General features: G+C 45.9%; 1 protein-coding gene across 1 annotated transcript; it reads left to right on the top strand.

The window, feature by feature from the left end:
* The first annotated feature begins 180 nt into the window (after positions 1 to 180).
* Positions 181 to 18,233, top strand: acin1b (apoptotic chromatin condensation inducer 1b). The gene is made up of 17 exons (XM_062383667.1): positions 181 to 343; positions 1,702 to 1,767; positions 1,879 to 1,990; positions 2,354 to 2,418; positions 2,659 to 4,017; positions 4,282 to 4,364; positions 8,081 to 8,201; positions 12,865 to 12,910; positions 13,642 to 13,787; positions 13,884 to 14,030; positions 14,195 to 14,366; positions 14,536 to 14,681; positions 15,305 to 15,412; positions 15,527 to 15,634; positions 15,971 to 16,298; positions 16,455 to 16,552; positions 16,674 to 18,233. The coding sequence occupies exons 1-17, from the start codon at positions 209 to 211 to the stop codon at positions 17,001 to 17,003; spliced, it is 3,570 nt and encodes a 1,189-aa protein (XP_062239651.1). The 5' UTR covers positions 181 to 208; the 3' UTR covers positions 17,004 to 18,233.
* The last annotated feature ends 173 nt before the right edge of the window (positions 18,234 to 18,406 follow it).

Below are 18,406 nucleotides of genomic sequence, written 5' to 3'. Positions count from 1 at the left end.
ATATGGTTATTGCATAAAATGATTTCTTATATTCTTATTGAGCCTTTTCAAGCGGGATGAACTTTAAGTAAAGTTTGTTCCACACATGAGGGTACATCGTGTGCCCCAGTCCGACCCGAGCTCTTCCGGAAACAGCCGAGCAGTGACGGGGGGGTTGGTGAGTGGGGGGGGGGAGCCACCGTAGTTTCGAAGAGCGGAGGGAAGCAAAATGGCGGACGACGATATTACGCTCGACGGGAAACCTCTACAGTCGCTGCGAGTGGCGGACCTGAAACTCGCGCTGGAGCAGAGAAACCTGCCGAAGAGCGGCCAGAAGAACGCGCTGATCAAGCGGCTGAAGGGGGTGAGTGCTCCCCCGGCAAGGGGCTCGAGTCTGGGCGAAGTTCAGCAGGAGCAGACACACGGAGGAGGGGGGGTCGGGTGGACATTACGAGGCCGTGTGTGTGGTACTGGGAAGCGGGAACACATGAACCGTCTCCTGCCGCTGAAACCGCGTTTAAACCGGGTTATTCTGTAACGGGCAGGCGGGGAGGAAACCGTCCGCCATTACGGCTCCGGAGCTAATCCACAGCGACTCCCGGTGCATCGTGTGTCCGCTGAAGTGTGCACCTGTCAAGTCGAGGCCTAGCGTACTGTACATGGCCGCGCCCGCGCTTTGTGTGTGTGTGTGTGTTGGGAGCGACGGGTGCGCGCCTGGCGATGTAAACACGTAACACTGACCCATTCGCGTTGTGTACTTTCTAGTGCTGTTGTTTTTATTTTTGTTGTTTTTAGCTGCAGACTTTGAGTTTACAAACAACCACAGGTTTCAGGGCCGGAGCGAGGATTTAAGAAACACTCGGGTCCGGGCACTCAAGCGCCCCCTGTCACTGAAAAACCTCCTTGTCGCCATATTTATGTAAACACGACACTGTGTTAAATATACACACAGCAGTCCATGTATAGGAAGATCCAGCGGGTATACAATAACACATTTAATCATATATGTGCTCACTCATTGGTTTAAAAGTTGTTAGAGTAGATGGTGGGTTGAGAAAACACAGGAAGAGATGGAATAACAAGCAACAGTGTAGGGTAATAACACAATATCTGTAATTATTGCATTATCAATAAAGTCTTGCAAAAACCAATAGGAGTAATCTATGTGGAATACATTTTGTAAGCATGTTATATGAACTCTGAGTCACATAATTATATGTTAGAGCCACGTGTAATACTTACTGTAATAACAGTGTTGTAGTTATTTTAGTTTCAATACAGCATTACAATAGTGATTAGGAGCAATGAGGGAGTTTGTTTACAACTGATCCGGGTTTAAAACATCTTATTAGCATGTTATATACATAATATATATATATATATATATGACAACACAACCAGGCTATCACTAGTGTGTAAATAATGAGGGAACAGGAGGCCCATCACTCCCATGCTGTTTGATATAACTCTCTAGAAATATAGAAGTATTACCAGTCAGGATCATTCGTAATTAAATCCAATTTGAGTTACTTTTAATTTAAATTAAAATTGTGCTTTATGGAGTGAAATGGAGACCAGAAATGTAAATCCCTGAGATGGAGTGTGTCATAGAAGTTTGCTGCAGCTCGCTCCCTTATATTGAAGTACGTGGTGGACATTTGCTTTTGAATTTGTTGTATAATATCTTGTATTATAATTATTCCTCTTACTCATCCCTGGCAGGCTCTGATGCTGGAAAACCTACAGAGGTCCTCCTCCTCCCACAGTGGGCTGCAGCCCAACTCTCAGGTAGGTGGAGATTATCAAAGATGGGCTTGCTTGCTTATCCTTAGACAACTTGTGTGATTTCTGAGACGTAATTTCCAAGTGTTGAGTTTTGAGTGTGTTTCTTTGTCATAGATGGGGGAGGAGATGTGCCAGAACAGCTTCATTAAACAGTACCTGGCCAAACAGCAGGAGCTCCTTCGCCAGAGACTTGAGAGAGAGGCCCAGCAGGAGGAAGACGCCGACGGTAAACAATCAGACACACAATCAGAAATCAGACAGTAAACACAATCTGTGCTGTGTGAACGACGTATGAATGGATAAATACACTCAATGACAAGGATTCCCTCGTCATGCACATGCAACTCAATATTTGACGCATATTACTCAGCCACTGTTGACATTCAGGTATTTTGAATCATTGGAAACAGAGAACAGGAGAAGGTCAAATTATGTTAGTTTTCAAACAACCCAAACCATCTCTGTGTGGACGGAAACGTTAGAGAAATGGATCTGTCCTAGTTTAGGGTCCAAACGTTGTGTCTCTTGAATTTAAATCCGAATTTTGGTGCTGACACTTAGGCCCTGCCTTGTTCCCCCTCGCTTACAGAAAGCCCTGCAGTGCCAGACGAGGATGAAGACCACTCGGAAGACAATGACTGCTATGTCTCTGAGGTCAGTAACGTCCACATACTGAATAATCAAATGAGGTAAACTAAAGATTCAGGGCAAACTAATGCTGTGAGAAATCTCTTTTCCTATTATGCCTCTCTATATTCTACATCTCATGTCAAAATGTTGCTGGTGCTTTTAAAGATTCGGTTTTTAAACTGTTATATATGATCTTAGTAGTGCTGAAACAATCATGAAATCTTGAAATTAAATGTGTCCTGACTTGTGATTATTTGTCCCCAGCCGCACCGCCCCATACCCTCCCAGTCTAATCTGACCAGAGCAGATGAGAGAGGAGGGGGAGCGTCTGTAATGGGTCATGGGATGATGGGATACAACCCTGACATGGGCCCCAGTCCCACCCTTCACCACCATGAGCCCCCTGAAGCTGCAGGAGCGAGGATGCAGCGAGCCATGGGGCACAAGGAGCCCCCAGCCCCCTCTCCTCCTCGTGCTGTAGCCTCCCTGTCAGTGCGTGTCCTGGGTAAGCCAGACCGCCAGGGGCTGCCCCCTGCTGTGCCCCGAGCCCAGGAGAAGGAGGGAACTGCCCCGAGTGAACCGGGCTCAGCTCATCCCGTCCTCCACCTGAGCCGATCTGCTGGAGTAGCGACGGGAAGCCATGTCATCATGGATAGTGACGATGATGACGGTGATGATGAGGGTGATGATGAAGAGGATTGGGGGCCTGGTCCTGGCAAAGCACGAATGGCTAACAGAGTCCCTCCTCAGCCGCAGCAGATGCCCCCCAGTGTCCCTTTGGCAGGCGCAAGGTCCAAGCGCAAGCTTCAACCTCCGCAGCACATCCCACCACCACAGGTACACCACACTCCCATGCAGCTCCGCCACCCTACGCCTCCTCCCTCTCCACCCCCAGACCTGTTTCCCCTCCCTGACACACCCAAGCAGAGTCCACCAGACGCAGAGAACCAGGAGGGAGAGGGTTCTCAGCCTGCACCAAGGGTGGAGTCTGTCCCACCTCCTACCTTGCAGAGGCAAGACTCTGACTCCAGCTCTCGCTCCAGCAGCCCTGACCCCCCTGTGAAGAGTAGGCACGGACCCCTCTCTCTGCTTGTGCACGAGATGTCAGAAGATGCAGCTCATTCCACTGCTGGGTCGTCCAGTGAGTCACCACTGCATAAACTGGAGAGAAAGAGGCAACAAGAGACCAGAGAGATGGAGGAGGAGAGGCACCTGAAAAAAGAGAAGGAGAGAGAACGACAGCTTGAGCAGGAGAGGGAGAGAATTAAGGCACAAGAACAGGAGAGAGAGAAGAAACGCCTGGAAGGAGAGAAGGAAAAGGAGAGAAAACGCCTGGAAGAAGAGGAGAAACGGCGTCAGAAAGAGGAGCGAGAAAAAGAGAGAAAACGTCTGGAAGAGGAAAAAGAGAGAAAACAGCAGGAAGATGAGAAGATACAAGAGGAGAAGCGGCTAAAGGACGAGCAGGAGAAGAGACAGCAGACAGCCAAGAAAGCGTGGGTGGTTGTAACTGAGCCACAAGATTCAGGCTCCTCGTCTGATTCTGACTCCAAATCAGATTCGTCTTCACGTTCGTCACAATCCTCCTCCTCCAGGGAAAAATCCTCCCCTGCCAGGCCACTCAAGGTCAGTTATGGACTAGAGCATTGATAGATATTCCTAAGGTTTAGTAATAATGATAACAATCTCATGTTTGATCATATTTCAATCATGTTTATCCCAAATTATTGGAGACATTTCCAGTATTTTATTCCTTTCAATCTCCTCACAATATTTCAGCCATAAAGTGTTATATTTTTGAAGAAAACGTTTTCTTCACGGCTGATCTTAACATAACTTAAAGCGTATTGCTATTTGTGTTTCATTGTTTTGTCTTAAATGATTTCACAGAAGGTAAAACAAGGACAAGAAGCAGAGGAAGGAAAAAATACCAACCTGAGTAAGGAGGTGGAGAAACGACACCTTTCCAAAAGGTCAGTAACAGTAATTAAAATGGAAAGAACCTTCAAAACAAGTGTCGTTGAGTCCTCGTAATATTTGAGGATGAAATTAAATTGAAATTGAAGTCACACCAGCACAATGAACCATTATTATAAATATGCACACACCTCCCTCTTGCCTTTTCTAAATTTTTAATGTGTTTACTGTGCATGTTATTGATTCTATTCTCTCTAAAGGCCTTTGTCCCTCTTAGACTTTACTTTGTAAACTATTTTCTGTTACTTATTGCCTTTTATGAACTATCATTATCTCTTAAGTTAAAAGACAGATGTTTTAACCTTAGTCCTCCATATATACTGAGCCTTTGTTATATCATTATCACTAGATAGAAGTTTTTGTATATTCACGTGAAATATTTACTATGACAACGGAGAGGACCGTGTCTACACTGAAGTCGAATAAACTCTGTTGGGAAGGAACTTCATCGGTTTCTCCTTAACTATTAAGTTATATTCAGATTTCTTTCTCGGCTGTTGCTCGGACAAATTTGATTTGTTGCGTGAATGGCTTCTTTAATTATCCGTTGAGTATATTCTGTGAGCATTGACAGGCATGGGGAATCTAAAAATGTGACAGAGTTGATAACATGCTTACAAGATGTTTTAAACAGGGGTTGTTGTAAACACACTCCCTCATCGCCCCTCATGGCCATGTATTATACTATATACTGCACTGATTACTTATATTGTGTATTGTCCAGCTCTACATTATTGCATGCTGCTTTCTTAATCCACTATCCATGATTCCATGATGCTACTTTTAGACCAGTTTTTAAATAAATAAGGGAATAACTGAGTCATTATTTCCCCAAAAGACAAGTTTTACCGTCACCGGAGACACTTGTGTTATCTAGATTGGATTCATGGTAGAATCACATGTAACATTTACCATAACAACAGACAGCACCTTGTCTCCACTGAAGTAGAATGAACTGGGTTGTGTTGTAGTTTTATCCACTTCTCTCGAACTTTTAAGTAGTATTTGTTTCCCTGGACAAATTTGACCGGTCAGATAAACTCTTGCCTTCATTTCCGGCCGTGTATAATTTGTCAGATTGGACAGACATTTGAAACAAGTGTCACAGACTTGATAACATGCTTACAAGATGTTTAAACACTGCTCAGCTGTAAACACATTCTCAAAGCTCCTAATTATAGCAGGTTGTGTGTCTTGTCAGGCATTTGCACAGATGCCACAACAAACTCTACTGCTGCTGCTGTTCCTCCATCACCTTCCCGTGTAGATTCTTTCCGCCAATTCTGATTAAATGCCGATAGAACGATTTTGTTTGCTATTACATTCTGGAATGCGCCACATTTTAAACGCCTCGCCGGACTTTTACTTTGAAAAACCGCCCACCGGAAACTATTTTCTGCACTCCGGTAGACTTGACACAGGTCTGTGTAGCCAACATGGCCGCCATGCATGCACCGCATCCCTGATGCCGACGCAGTGTGCAGCTAATCAGAGACAGACACAACCACCACCGGGTCCGATTTGTGGTTCGAGTCCCCGTTTTGAAACGACCTTAAACCGGAAGAAGCGCGTCTAGCTGCCGGGGTGTCTGGTTTTACGTCCGGGGTTTCCTGTCGAGGCATCATGCTGTCCGAAGGCAACAAAAACGGGTAAGAGAACCAACCTGTTCGACCCCAGAAGTCTGGTATTCATCCAGAAGGAATCGATCCGGTCCCATCGTGTGGATCGAGACCGCCTGTGTGTGAACCTTAAGCTCAGCTCAGCAGCTCCTTGGTGCCTGTTCGATTCCATTAGCCCTCACCGGCCTTGTGTGCCATGCTCGTCCATGTGAGGAGCACCGGGGGTGGGGACGTCGTGAGTCTTTTGTTGGGTGAAGGAGCAGGAAGACGTGCTTTCAGGGAGGTGCTCGGTCCCTGTGATCAGAGCCTAAAATAGCGTTTCGATTAAGGAACACATTGATGAATAAATTATGGGTTTCATAGTGTTGGGGGGGGGAAGCGTGGTGGCAGTGATTTCTCTCTCCCCTGACCTCAACACTGAGTCATGCCAGGTAGCCTCAACGTGGAGGTTTCTTATTCTGAACTGAGGATTCACTGTATCTCGTCCCCCCACTAAGGCTCACCCAGCGCGGCCACACTGGGCTGCATCTCACCGTGGAGCCCGCAGAGAACCTGTGTTTTTTATTTCTGGATTCGTGTGTGTGTGGCTGTAGCTGCTAATGGTCTCAGTGTTGTCGAGGGAGATCATTAAAGCAGCAGACATCTGTTCGCTGTACAGTCGGTGTGAATTGGCCCTGATGGTGTGATATCATTCTCCCAACTGGCACCAGTGCGCTCAGCCTCGTTCACTGGGAGCTGATTACACGTGTGATCTGATCAGTGACAAGAGTTCTGAGAGTTCATCTTCTTGATTTCTGTTGAGCTGCAATGATTCTGAATGGATGCTCCAGGTAACACTAAACCTATGATCACTTTGTCAATTATTGTGAGAAGTAACATTTATTTTTCGGTAGATCTAACAGAGGTGTTGTTCGGCCGGTTGAAGCTGTACGTTAGCGGGCTTCTTCATTTCAACCTGTAGGTACATGAATGTGAAGCTCTAGAACGCATCTATACAGAAACACTTTTAATCGCCCATTGTGTTTTTTCTGTGCTCATTACATCACCTTGGCCTGGCCTCTCCTGATCCTGAGGGGTTATATTTCTCCTAGACATCTGTCTCCCTTTATAGCTGGCACAGGTGTGCCCCTGGTCTGGCACACACACACAGACACACACAGAAACTGACATCCACACCCAGGGAAGAAAAGAATTGGTGCCTAACTCCCAAAGGACAAAGCCCAATGCCGTGATTGATATCAAACCTGGAATTCACATTCGATACCAGCCCTTTCCATGTTTGATGAATGGATTATTAACCTCCGTCAGATGTACAATGCAAAGAGCCAAACGATGAATCAAAGAGGTGAGCGTGTGCTCCGTGATGGAGAGGAGGATGTGATCCTCCCCACCTGCAGGGGGATGCGGAGGAGGCTTTTGTTAATGCCGGCAGGGGAAGTTGAGCTGGTAGCTAAAAATATAATCTTGTATTTGCTCTGTTGTAGATGACGGCAATAAAATATGAAGAAGAGTTTTGGCTGTGTGAGCTCTGAGCCATTTTCAGACATGACCTCTGGGTAAAGTCGGGAGCACTGGTTAAGTAGTTTACCCAGAGTTTGACTTTCAGACTTACTTCCTCTAGATAGTAAGTCTTGCCTCCTGGTATAAAGTCCGTAAACCGCAGATCGTCTCACTCGGACATTTGCGTCCTCACAAGCACCGCTGTTTCTCTAATGACCCACTGAGAATCAGATGAAGACGACAAGCATCCAGTGAACTATGTGCGTCCTGGACGATGAGTTAGTTTGAGGTGTGTCTGTGACCCTGGGTGTCAGTTAGCTGGTGAGTTATTTATAGCTTGACCCAGATCACCGGCCTCCAGCACCCTTCCTCTGACTGCTCCAGTGTTTTCCTCGGTCTTGTCCTACACATCGTTTTGTGTCCCTTCACACTAATCCTCACATCGCCCAGTCTCAAGAGCTGAGCTGGAACACCGCCATGTCTGGATTGAGGCCCAGCTGGTTATCAAGGGGGATCCCTACTGAGAATTGCTGAGATCATTCTGTCTCACCGATCAGTCCCAAGTGACCACAAATGTCTTTTTACTCCTGCAGGGAGGTGTCGGAGCCCAGCGCAGCCGCCGTGACAGAGGTGGAACCAGACTCTGAGAGTCCCATGGCCGATCAGCCGGCATCTGGCGCTGAGCCGGAGAGCAGCGAGAACCGCCTGGAGGAGGTAAGGTCACTGAGGGTGGGGCTGCCTTGGTCTTTGTTCTGTCTCCCACTAACCGACATCCTCATTCACATACAAGCATGTGTAGCTTAGAGGATGACTCAAAACCAACACAACTCAAATGTTTTCATTCATGCCTTTTTGCCCCTGTGGAGATTTCTACATCCCTTTCTCAACGTATAATTCACATAGTCGATTCTACAATTGATCACCAGTGAGGAAACAGTGGCTGAGTTGGAGTTGGGTCCCGAAGTAAACAGGAATGAACTAAACCTTTCATTTGTGTTTTTAATGCAACTAATGTTTCATAACTACCAGATGAATTTTGATGAACTCTCACACACGTCCATTATCTGGCTCGGCCTCTTAGAGGGATGTTAAGTGCTGATGCTGCTAGCATACAAGTAATGATGTTAATAGAGTGATAGAGTAGATGTTTGTGCTCTGGAGAGTGCATGTTCCTCACCCTACAGTTGCTGCCTGTTAGGAGGCAGTGAGAGAAAACATTAAACCCCAGCGCCCTGATGCACCAGGTCAATTATCAATTGCTGTTAATCGTCTGTGACTACGGCTCTTAGGTTTTATGGAGCATCCCGCACAATTGGCAAAGCATTGAACCGGTGGCAGAGATAAATGGTTTCTGTTTATCTTCTTGCCTCTGCCTTTTTCTTTTAGTGACAATACCAGGATTTTCACAATTGATATGGTCCCATTTCTATTTCATTCCTTATTTAATACAATAGTTTTATAATTTGAATTAGATAAGGGGGCAGATTATTTGTAGTAGAAGTATTTGATTCATGTTCAACTGCCAAGATTAATTACTTAAATAGTACTACTGACTTAATTTTCCCCTCGTGCAGGAGTGCACGTGTCACCAACCTTCCGTTTTTGTCCTTACGCTACTAAAATAAATCTTTTGGTGTGTCAGGGTCTTGGAGTCAGACCAGGGTATTTCATTTTTTGCTGTCCCATGAAGTTTTCCCTTATTTAACTGAAACACACTATGAATTTGTATCTTCCGTTTACACATTAACAACCGGATTAGACCACAGATCTTTATTGTTAGCAACGTAAGACTCTCGCAGGCTCATTGCATTGCATGTTCTCTAGATTACCTCGAATAATAACCTCTATGCTATCGAAAGTTATCAGGCATGTGTCCCTTTACCGTGTGTGTGGTTTAGATTTCTCCCTTGAGTTTGCACGAGTAATGGACCCTGACAGTGTGTGTAGAGATGCATCAGGGCTTGTTTCTGCTGTTTCTTTCACCCTCTCTTCATCCTCCCAGCTCTCTTGCTTCCTCCTTTCACGCTGCCTTTCTCTCTTTAACTCAGTGTCTCTCTTTTTCCTATATGCCCCCTTTTACTTTCCATCTTTGCCTTTATATATCCCATCATGATCGCCTCTCTCTCACTATATATATTTATGGTGTGATTGCTGTTTAAAACCCCATTGATTGCTTTGTTATGAAGGTTCCCATGCCTCTTCCATTGCCCCTAATGGTACCTGCTGCGTACTACTACTACTACTACTACCACCACCACCACCACCACCAACACCTCCTCCACTCCTCCTACTCCTCCTACAACTCCTGTCCCGCTATGCCCAAGTGCGTCGCTGGTACCTGAATTAGGCCCAGAGTCTGCAGCCGTATGGCACTGAGTAAAACCTGAGCCTGCGAGGCCTCCCCCGTAGCCCTCCAGTGATGCGCTGAGCCAGCAGGAACTGCGTCTTCCATCCCATCACCACCGACAGCAAGGGCAGCCATGGTAACTGCAGCAGCACGCAGTCGCCATGGTAACCCGGCCTCGAGGGCTGGGAGCCTGCTCGTCGATCTGAACCGCACTGGACTGTACTGCGCTGTGTGCTGGTGATGAATGATGGGATAGGGGAAGGGGAGTGTGATTCAAACGCTCTGCATCGCCTCCCGCTCTCCCCGACTCTCCCATTTTGAGGATGAGCACACGAGTCTCCAAGTGTCATCCTCCCAACATCCGTGCTGCTGTCCTCCAAAAGCCAGATGCAGCACAGATGAAAGACAAAATTCCTCTGCACTCCAGTGTCATTTTCACTTCTACCTCCAATCCCACACTGCCCTCTGCTTGCAGGGTTGAGTAATGACTTTGACTGAGATCTGCTGTACTAACCCAAACTGTGACCAGAGCAGTTATACGAGCACTATTTGGGGTTTGAGCTTTACAGCACATTGGAAGATAAGGATAAGCCCCGTATCTGTGGATGCAATATGATTATGTGCACTCTCAAATATCTGGAACAGTGTTTTTGCTTCAGCCTGGAAGGCCAGCAGTTGCCCTCAAACCAGCTTTTTAAAGGGGGACATTCATTATTCAGCTGTGAAAGTGAAATCCCGTCGTCAAGCTGGATGTGATAATCACAAGGGAACTGTTCTACAGAGACATTCGAAGGACATAATATCAAGGACAAGTTAATGGACAAATCATGCACCGTGGCTTTGGTTGCACGGTGCCATTGATCATCCACACGTGGCCCAAGAGTGCTGGGCATGTACACAATCCTCTGCAGCCACACTGTCAGTGACTCAGTGGCTTTTTCTCCAGGAAACCAAGATTCGCTGCCACTGCTGTGGACCTGGCAGACGGACAACTGGTAGTGTTATAAAAATCGATCTCTTCATCTCATCCACAACCTGGCCCTTGCATCTCAAGAGACTTCCCAATGATTGTAGAGGCAATCACACCTATTTTTCTGGATTGTAATTTTCCAAAGCCAAAAGCTCCTGGATTGTTTTTCTTTTTTATTTCCATCAAAAGACTTGTTCCTGTGCTTTCGACTTGAAAAACAACGGCAAGGACTCTTCAACTGACCTTCATGCAATCCGAAACTCTAATAAACTTTTCAAGCACCTACTCTAATATTTTGGACAACACACAAACTCCTCGCAAGACAAGTTTATATCGTTTTGACATTTTCCCGTTACAATCAAATGTCAGAAAGACTTTCAGGACCGTACATCGGAGAAGAACACCTTTGACTATAAATCCAAGCCAGTGGATTTATTCCCGATGCACCTCACAGATCATGGACTCCAGCAAAGTTTACCTCGCCCAGACCCTCATCAGAATCCAGCATGAGACAATTTGAAACTCCCGGCTTCCCAAAAGACTGTAACACGACAAAAAGTTCTCCCCAGCCCCATTCAAGAAAAAAAGTCCCATCCAGTGATAAGTTCCTGCCTGGTGGCAAATCTGCACACTCAAATCGAGTCCCGCCCTCACTCCTCTGCCTTCTCTGATTGGATCCTTGTTGCCTAGATACAGTACACACTGTCGTGCGGTTGGGCCATAGTCAAGCCAGTAAGGAATCAGGTGTCAAATGGTTTAATTGAAATTATAAACTGTAAAAAAAACAAAAACGTTTTTCTTTCCTTATATTTTTTGTAAATCAGGAGTGAATTATTCTCCTCTTTGTAATTTTAGTATAAAATCTGAACCGACACATGTACTGCCGTTTGAATTTGGTATTTTGACACCAAGATGAAAATGCTCCTCATGCATTTGAACACTGTGGATCCACAGTTGTCTCTTGTTTAAATAATTATGGTGTATTGGTGAATGTCAGCTGCAGTATAAACAGTCCAGACAGATCTTTGAGTCTTCACCACTCCTACTCTCCACCTCAGTTCACAGATGTCAGTTCATATTTAAAGTTTCATGTTTAATGATTCTACAGATACTCGGGGATCATGTGCTGCCATCACACAAGTTAAAAATTATTATTATTATGCTGGGAGAGCTGGCTCATACGTAGTTCACCCTTCCTTTGTTCTTGTGAACCACATGACAGCTCCCAGGTAATTACAGGAGCCGGCTTTGAAAAGGAAAATTAATGAGTAGCAGGTTAAATATTATTATGATTTAACATTAAACGTAGGGTTGGTAATATGTTTCTGAAAAGTATTTGATCTTAGAATCCTCTTCACATCCTGATAATCATCAACGTGTGGTTGGGGGGGGGTGATTCACAACCCTAAGTATTTAGACTGGATTTGGGACTAGGGTTTCTACCACCTAGTCCTAAAAGGGAACTGAAATAAATCTCTGGATAGGATTTACACAGGATAGGTTACAGGGTCACTGGACTATATTACAGATAGGGGCTCATATCATTCCTGGTTTTCGTTAAAGACAATCACAGTAGTGTGGAGATCACCCCTCCAGCTCGAGAGAAAGTACACCCAGTCAGTCTTGTAAAGTGACAGCATCTAATCAAAAACAGGCACTTTCTATTCTCTGAGTAGTCTGATGGACACTGTAATGTAATATCTTACAGTATTGAGATATGATCCAGCTTACACACAGCACTTAATGCACATCATGGACACACACACAGACACACACACTAGAGGGGAGCAGCGTATGGATTTATCTCTGTGTCTGTGAGCAGAGGTGGAAGGCAGAAATGTGTCTGAAGTCTCACTATCGACCAAACCATCTTCTTCTTAATGTGGCACAATTGGAGCCTCCAGGTCTCTGTTACTTTATCTTCCCCCCCCCGCACCCTCTCCTCCACTTGTCTTGTTTCACCTCCTCTCTGTTGATGCCTGGTCTGAACTCTGGTTCTCATCTCACCCCGCACCCCTGGGGTTTCTGTATGTTCTCTCTCTGTCTCTCTCTCCTCCCAGAGCACAACTCCTAAGGCTTTCGCTGCCCGGAAGATATCCTTGACCAGTGAGTATACCACTTATATGTTCTTTCCCTCCCCCCCGACTCCTGGATCATTCGTCCCACATGAGGACTGGCAAAAACAAAATGCCAGACTCCTAGAATTTAAAACCCCTTTTCTCTCCTATGGTTTTCAGCTGTAAATTACTTAAAACGATTCAAACTTTTGGGAACATTAGCGCATGTGACTGTCATGCTGAAAATGTAGGAGTTGTGTCTAGACCTGCAGTTTTACCTTTATTTTATTATAGAAATGATTTGATTTACAGAGTTGGTATGAACTTATTTTCAACATGTTTCCTTGTTAATACCCAAACTTAAGTCTTCACTTAAATTTAAAATCTGAGCTAAATATCGCAATTTTGAAAGTGCTCAGTGTTTTCAGATGAGTAAAACTTAGTTTTGCCTTTTTAAAATGCTCTGAAAAGAAGTAGTGGATAGAGCCTCTGTTCCTTTGTCTTATGATATTTATCTACTCCTCGATTCCTAGTATTTCATCTACATACTCGACTTCCCATAATATTAAATCAAATTATTTGTCTGAATTCAATTTGTAAACTCTTAAATGAGTAACTGTTACCCTCAGAAAAACTATTAGGCTTTAAATAATCAAACATTCTCTTATGTTTTGAGCTTGCAGTGACTTGACATTCAAGTTCCCTTCAGTGTGTTTTCTCTCTGTCTCTCTCTCTTTCTTCTCTTCTCTGTGATAAACTACCTTTCTCTGACTCCTGCAGGCAGTAAGACGTCTCCAGCCACCGCGGATGGAGGAGCAGGAGAATCTGAGGCGGCGACGGCAGCAGGAAGGAAGAGGCGCTGGGGCTCCAGCACAGCAGTCACTGCTAAGAAACCATCGATCAGCATCACCACCGACTCACTGAAGGTACTGGTAGAAGACTAACATCCTGAAATCCGTGGCTTGAGACTCGCCAGTGAACGTTCCCTCCAACCTTCTCGTGTCTGTGTCTCTGTGCTTCAGTCTCTGATCCCGGACATTAAAGTGAACCAGGAGGCTGTCGTAGAGCTTCACCCAGAGGAGCTGCAACTGTCTGGGGACGAGGAGAACCTGGACAACAGCCACAGTGACCAGGACAAAGGACTGAAGATCAGACGCACCGTCACACAGGTACAGAGAGTTATATCATTGTCTTTAGAAATAAGAAGGTACGGATCTTGTTCAAATAGTTAAAATCACATATTCATCTGGAATTGTTGTCCAATTTCAAGAACACGTTTTTGTCAGTGTGTTTTGAACTGTCACATGTTTTTCTACCTGTTATTCCTCTCCAGGTCGTCCCAGGGGACAGTCAGGAAAATGGCCAGACAAATGAAGAGGAAGAGGTGGAGAAACCGGAGAAGGAGAAACCGCGCCGGACTTCCAGAGACAAAAGGAAGAACAGTCTCTCTGAGGAAGCAGCCGAATCACAGACATCCGTCAATATGGACGTCGAGGCGAAGAAAGGTAAAGTGACTCGCTGTCAAGTTTGTGGGCTTTGAACTGCTGTAAATTGTTGGGTATAAATCTCTTTGCTGCTTCTGTCTTGTCATCATCCCTCAGGCATCTCTCCCTCTCCTCGTGATTACACACATTCCTGTTTTTTAAAGTCCCTCTCACTTCTTCTTTCCCTCAGTGACTCCCAGTGACAGTCTGGTGCGTCGCTCCATCAGCCAGCAGAAGTCCGGCGTGTCCATCACCATCGACGACCCCATCCGTGCAGCTCGGCAGCCCTCGCCACCCCGAGGCAAAATCTCCAATATCATCCACGTGACCAACCTGGTGGGTTTGAAACTCTACATTACAGTCATAGGCACAAATACAGCCCAGTGTCTCCAAGTCAGAGTTAAAATGTAATCCCATAAAAAGATCCTGTAATATTTTGGTGTCTTAACTGAGCTGGAGCCTGGAACTTTCCCCACAAACTCAAATGATGTGGTTGCTCAGGGGGAAAAAATCCAGCTTTTCCAAATCCACCGTACACATTTTTCGTGAATGAGGCGTATTGTGTTGATGCCAGTGGAAACCATATCACCATCATACCCATAATTAGAGTCAGGAGCGCTTAACCAGGTATTATGGCTGCAGTCAAGCATCACTTTAAGTTGGGGGCACAGTGCGTGACTAAACAGATGATGACAAGACAAGACATTACACATTTAATGACTGGTATTTGCACATTTTTTGATTCGTGCCACAGAAGCAAGACTTTAAAGTGACACATGGTTCAAAGTATAACACATTTCTTTTGCCACCCAGCCTCTAATAAGACATAATCCAAACAAACAAGACAGATCAAAGCTAGTGTGGCTGTAAAGATCATCACCATCATGTTCTTAACTCATTTGAAATATCGCCTTTCCCCGACTTCGGTGACTGACTGGTTTTCTGTCCTCATCCTGAAGGTGCGTCCCTTCACCCTGGGTCAGCTGAAGGAGCTGCTGAACCAGACCGGCACCTTGGTGGAGGAGGGCTTCTGGATCGACAAGATCAAGTCTCACTGCTTCGTCACTGTGAGCATGAACCTTTTCACTTCTGTGTTGATATCCACCTGTGTTAACATGTATTTTACATTCAGAAGGATTTCTCTGCCTCGTAACCGTTTCCCTCTCGTCGTGTGTCTGTAGTACGCCACAGCAGAGGAGGCCGTCTCCACCAGATCTGCCATCCACGGGGTCAAATGGCCTTCAAGCAATCCCAAGGTCCTCAGCGTGGACTTCTGTGAGCAGGATCAGGTAATGAACACCTTCAATCTATTAAATACTCAGCTGCCAACCTTACAGAAGATGGTGGGAAGCATATTCCAGCACAACTTCCTTTTAAAATCTTGGTTAATTTGAACCACACAAGTTAGATGGAAAAAATCTATAATTTATATTTTCAAATTGAATCCAGACAGTGTCTGAAAGTGTGGATGCGTCATCTGTTGCTTTATAAAATATATATTAAAACTTTGTTGCCTTAAAGTCTGTATTCCTGAATAAGAGTGGCTTCAGATTATTAATTCATCTGTTTGTAAAATCGTGAATCTCCATACAATCTGACATTTGTCTCTGTGTGTCTATCCGCAGCTGGACTTTCACAAGGGAATCCTGAAACCAGAGAAAGAGGAGGACCACGTCCCCCAGCCGAGCGCCCCTCAGAACCGGCTGCCCCCCCTGATGCCCGAGCGAGACCGGGAGCGTGAGCGAGGAGTCACTGGAGTGCGCGACCTCTGGGCTGAACGGCAGAGAGAGATGGAGCGCCGGGAGATGGCCCGGGGCGAGCGGGAGTGGGACCGGGACAAGGTCCGGGAATTCGCCAGACCGGGGGAGGACGGCCGCCGATCCAGATCCCGAGAGAGAGAGCGGAGGAGGAAGGACCGGGCGAAGAGCAAGGAGAAGAAGTCAGATAAGAAGGGTAAGAGAACGAGGAGGAGCAGGGGATAGTAATGGTTGCCTTTTTTAGACAAATACATTTTATACAAGTAACAATTCATCTGTAATTTCTCTGGTGATTCCATTGATTCTGATCAGCCTCAATTGAAGTTTCACCCGTTTGTTTCCTCACTAACAGAAAAGGGAGATGAGCCTCCGGCCAAACTTCTAGACGACTTGTTCCTCAAGACCAAAGCGGCTCCGTGTATATACTGGCTTCCCCTGACAGAGGATCAGGTGCGTCCCACACACACACACACAAACACACACACACATGTTTTCAGTCGTAAATTGTTATACTCAGAATATCAAGACTTCACCTGTGCTCAGAAACATAACCGTGTTTTGTGTCCACCAGGCGACACAGAGGATTTTGGACCGCAAGGAGCGGCAAAAGGAGCGTGAGCTGCGGTGCAAGCAAAAGCAAGAGGATGAGGACAAGAAGCGGGAAGAGGAGAGGAAGGAGCGGCTGAAGGCTCGCGAGAAGGAGGGCGGCGGAGGCGGCGTGACGGTTGGCGGCGGCGGCGCAGCGAGAGGAGCCGACGGAGACCGAGAGAGGGACCGCGGCCGAGACAGAGAGCCGGACAAGAGGAGGGACGGAGGTCAGCGGCCCAGTCGACCTTCAGCCAGCACTGGCAGTGGAAGACGGTCTCGCAGCCGCAGCAACCCTCGGGACAGACGCCGCTGATTGGTGGGAAAGCTGAAGATTGAGGGAGAGAGAGGGGGAAGCAGTGTGGCGGAGGACACAGCAGACAGGAAGTCTTGGGAAGGGAGTGTCTCCACTTGGTGAATCACGTCTCGCCTCAGATTCAGGACTTGTGTCTGCCCCTCGCCACCTGCACCCGCCGTGCTTTAATTCATCCACTCGGACGCCAGCGTTGTCTTCCAAACACCTCTGCCATGTCCCCGCCTCCCAAACGTCAGATCTCACCAAATGTCGCTCACATGTTCGGTTTGTAGTGAAGTAACGTTTCCGTCTCGCTCCTGTCTCCCTCAGTCTCTCCTCCGTGTGTCTCTTAGGAGCGAAAATTCAGTCTTCATCCCGTAGAGAGCGGCAGCGTTCCTCCTCCTCCTCTTCCTCCTCGCCTCCGTGTAGTGCTGTTCGATTTCCCCCGCCAAAGAAAAGAAGCCGGGAAGGGCGATGGCGGTTTCTTTGGCACGCCTCAGCAGTTTGTCCCCGCTGAGGTTTGGGAGCCCGCCTCTTTATTTTAGTTCTGTGGGTGAACAGTTCCTTCCTCCTCGGAGCCCTGTAATAAAACCGGTCCAAAATAGATCCCTGACCTTCAAATGTGTTCCAGGATCAGTTTTAGCGTTACTCCTCTTTTTCTTTTCTTTTCTTTTTTTATACATATACGACTAGATCTACAGGCCGTTGTCGATGTCGCCGTGAAGAAAGTTGATTTGTTTTTGTGGAAGTTTTATGGATCGTGTTTATTTTTTTCTGCCTTGGAGGTTTGTGTGTTTAAAAGCAGGTGACGTTTGTACGAGGGAATCTCGATCTCCCACAGATTCCTGAAGTCTCCATGACTGTAACTTAGAATAAGCGATAGGAAGAGATGTGGTAGCAAAGCTTGTGATGATGCAAATGCCCAAGTTGATCTTCAGTGGTTGATTTACAAGGACGGGATGGATTTCAAGTGGAGGGTTATTCTGTTAATGCTACAGGACGCTGACCTTCCCTGCACTGACGTCTCCAACTACCAGTCCCCTCCTACCACCTTTCAATCAAATATATATTTAAGAGGAGATAAAAAAAAAAAAGTTTATCTTCTAATAGAATAATGGTTACAATTTTAATATTTTTAATTTAGTTCTTAGTTTGAAACACTCTGATTTTGTTGCTTTTTTTCTCCTCCTGCAAGTGCTGAATGTACTGGGAACTTAAAAATGAATAAAACTTAAAATTGGTTATAAGCTTCTCTGCCTGGATGTTTATTTCACCCATTTCTCACATAGCTGTTTCTTTTATCAGTGAAGGGGGGGTTAAGCTTGTGTCTGTGAATAGTGAAAATACTACTTGTCTACTATACTTATTTTAATTCTGTCAAGTTGACCAGATGTGATTGAACCAGCTAATGTTTCACTTGAGAA

The sequence above is a fragment of the Platichthys flesus genome, chromosome 24 (assembly GCF_949316205.1).
Source record: "Platichthys flesus chromosome 24, fPlaFle2.1, whole genome shotgun sequence".
NCBI lineage: Eukaryota > Metazoa > Chordata > Actinopteri > Pleuronectiformes > Pleuronectidae > Platichthys > Platichthys flesus.
This window is presented reverse-complemented; position numbering and strand designations above follow the sequence as displayed.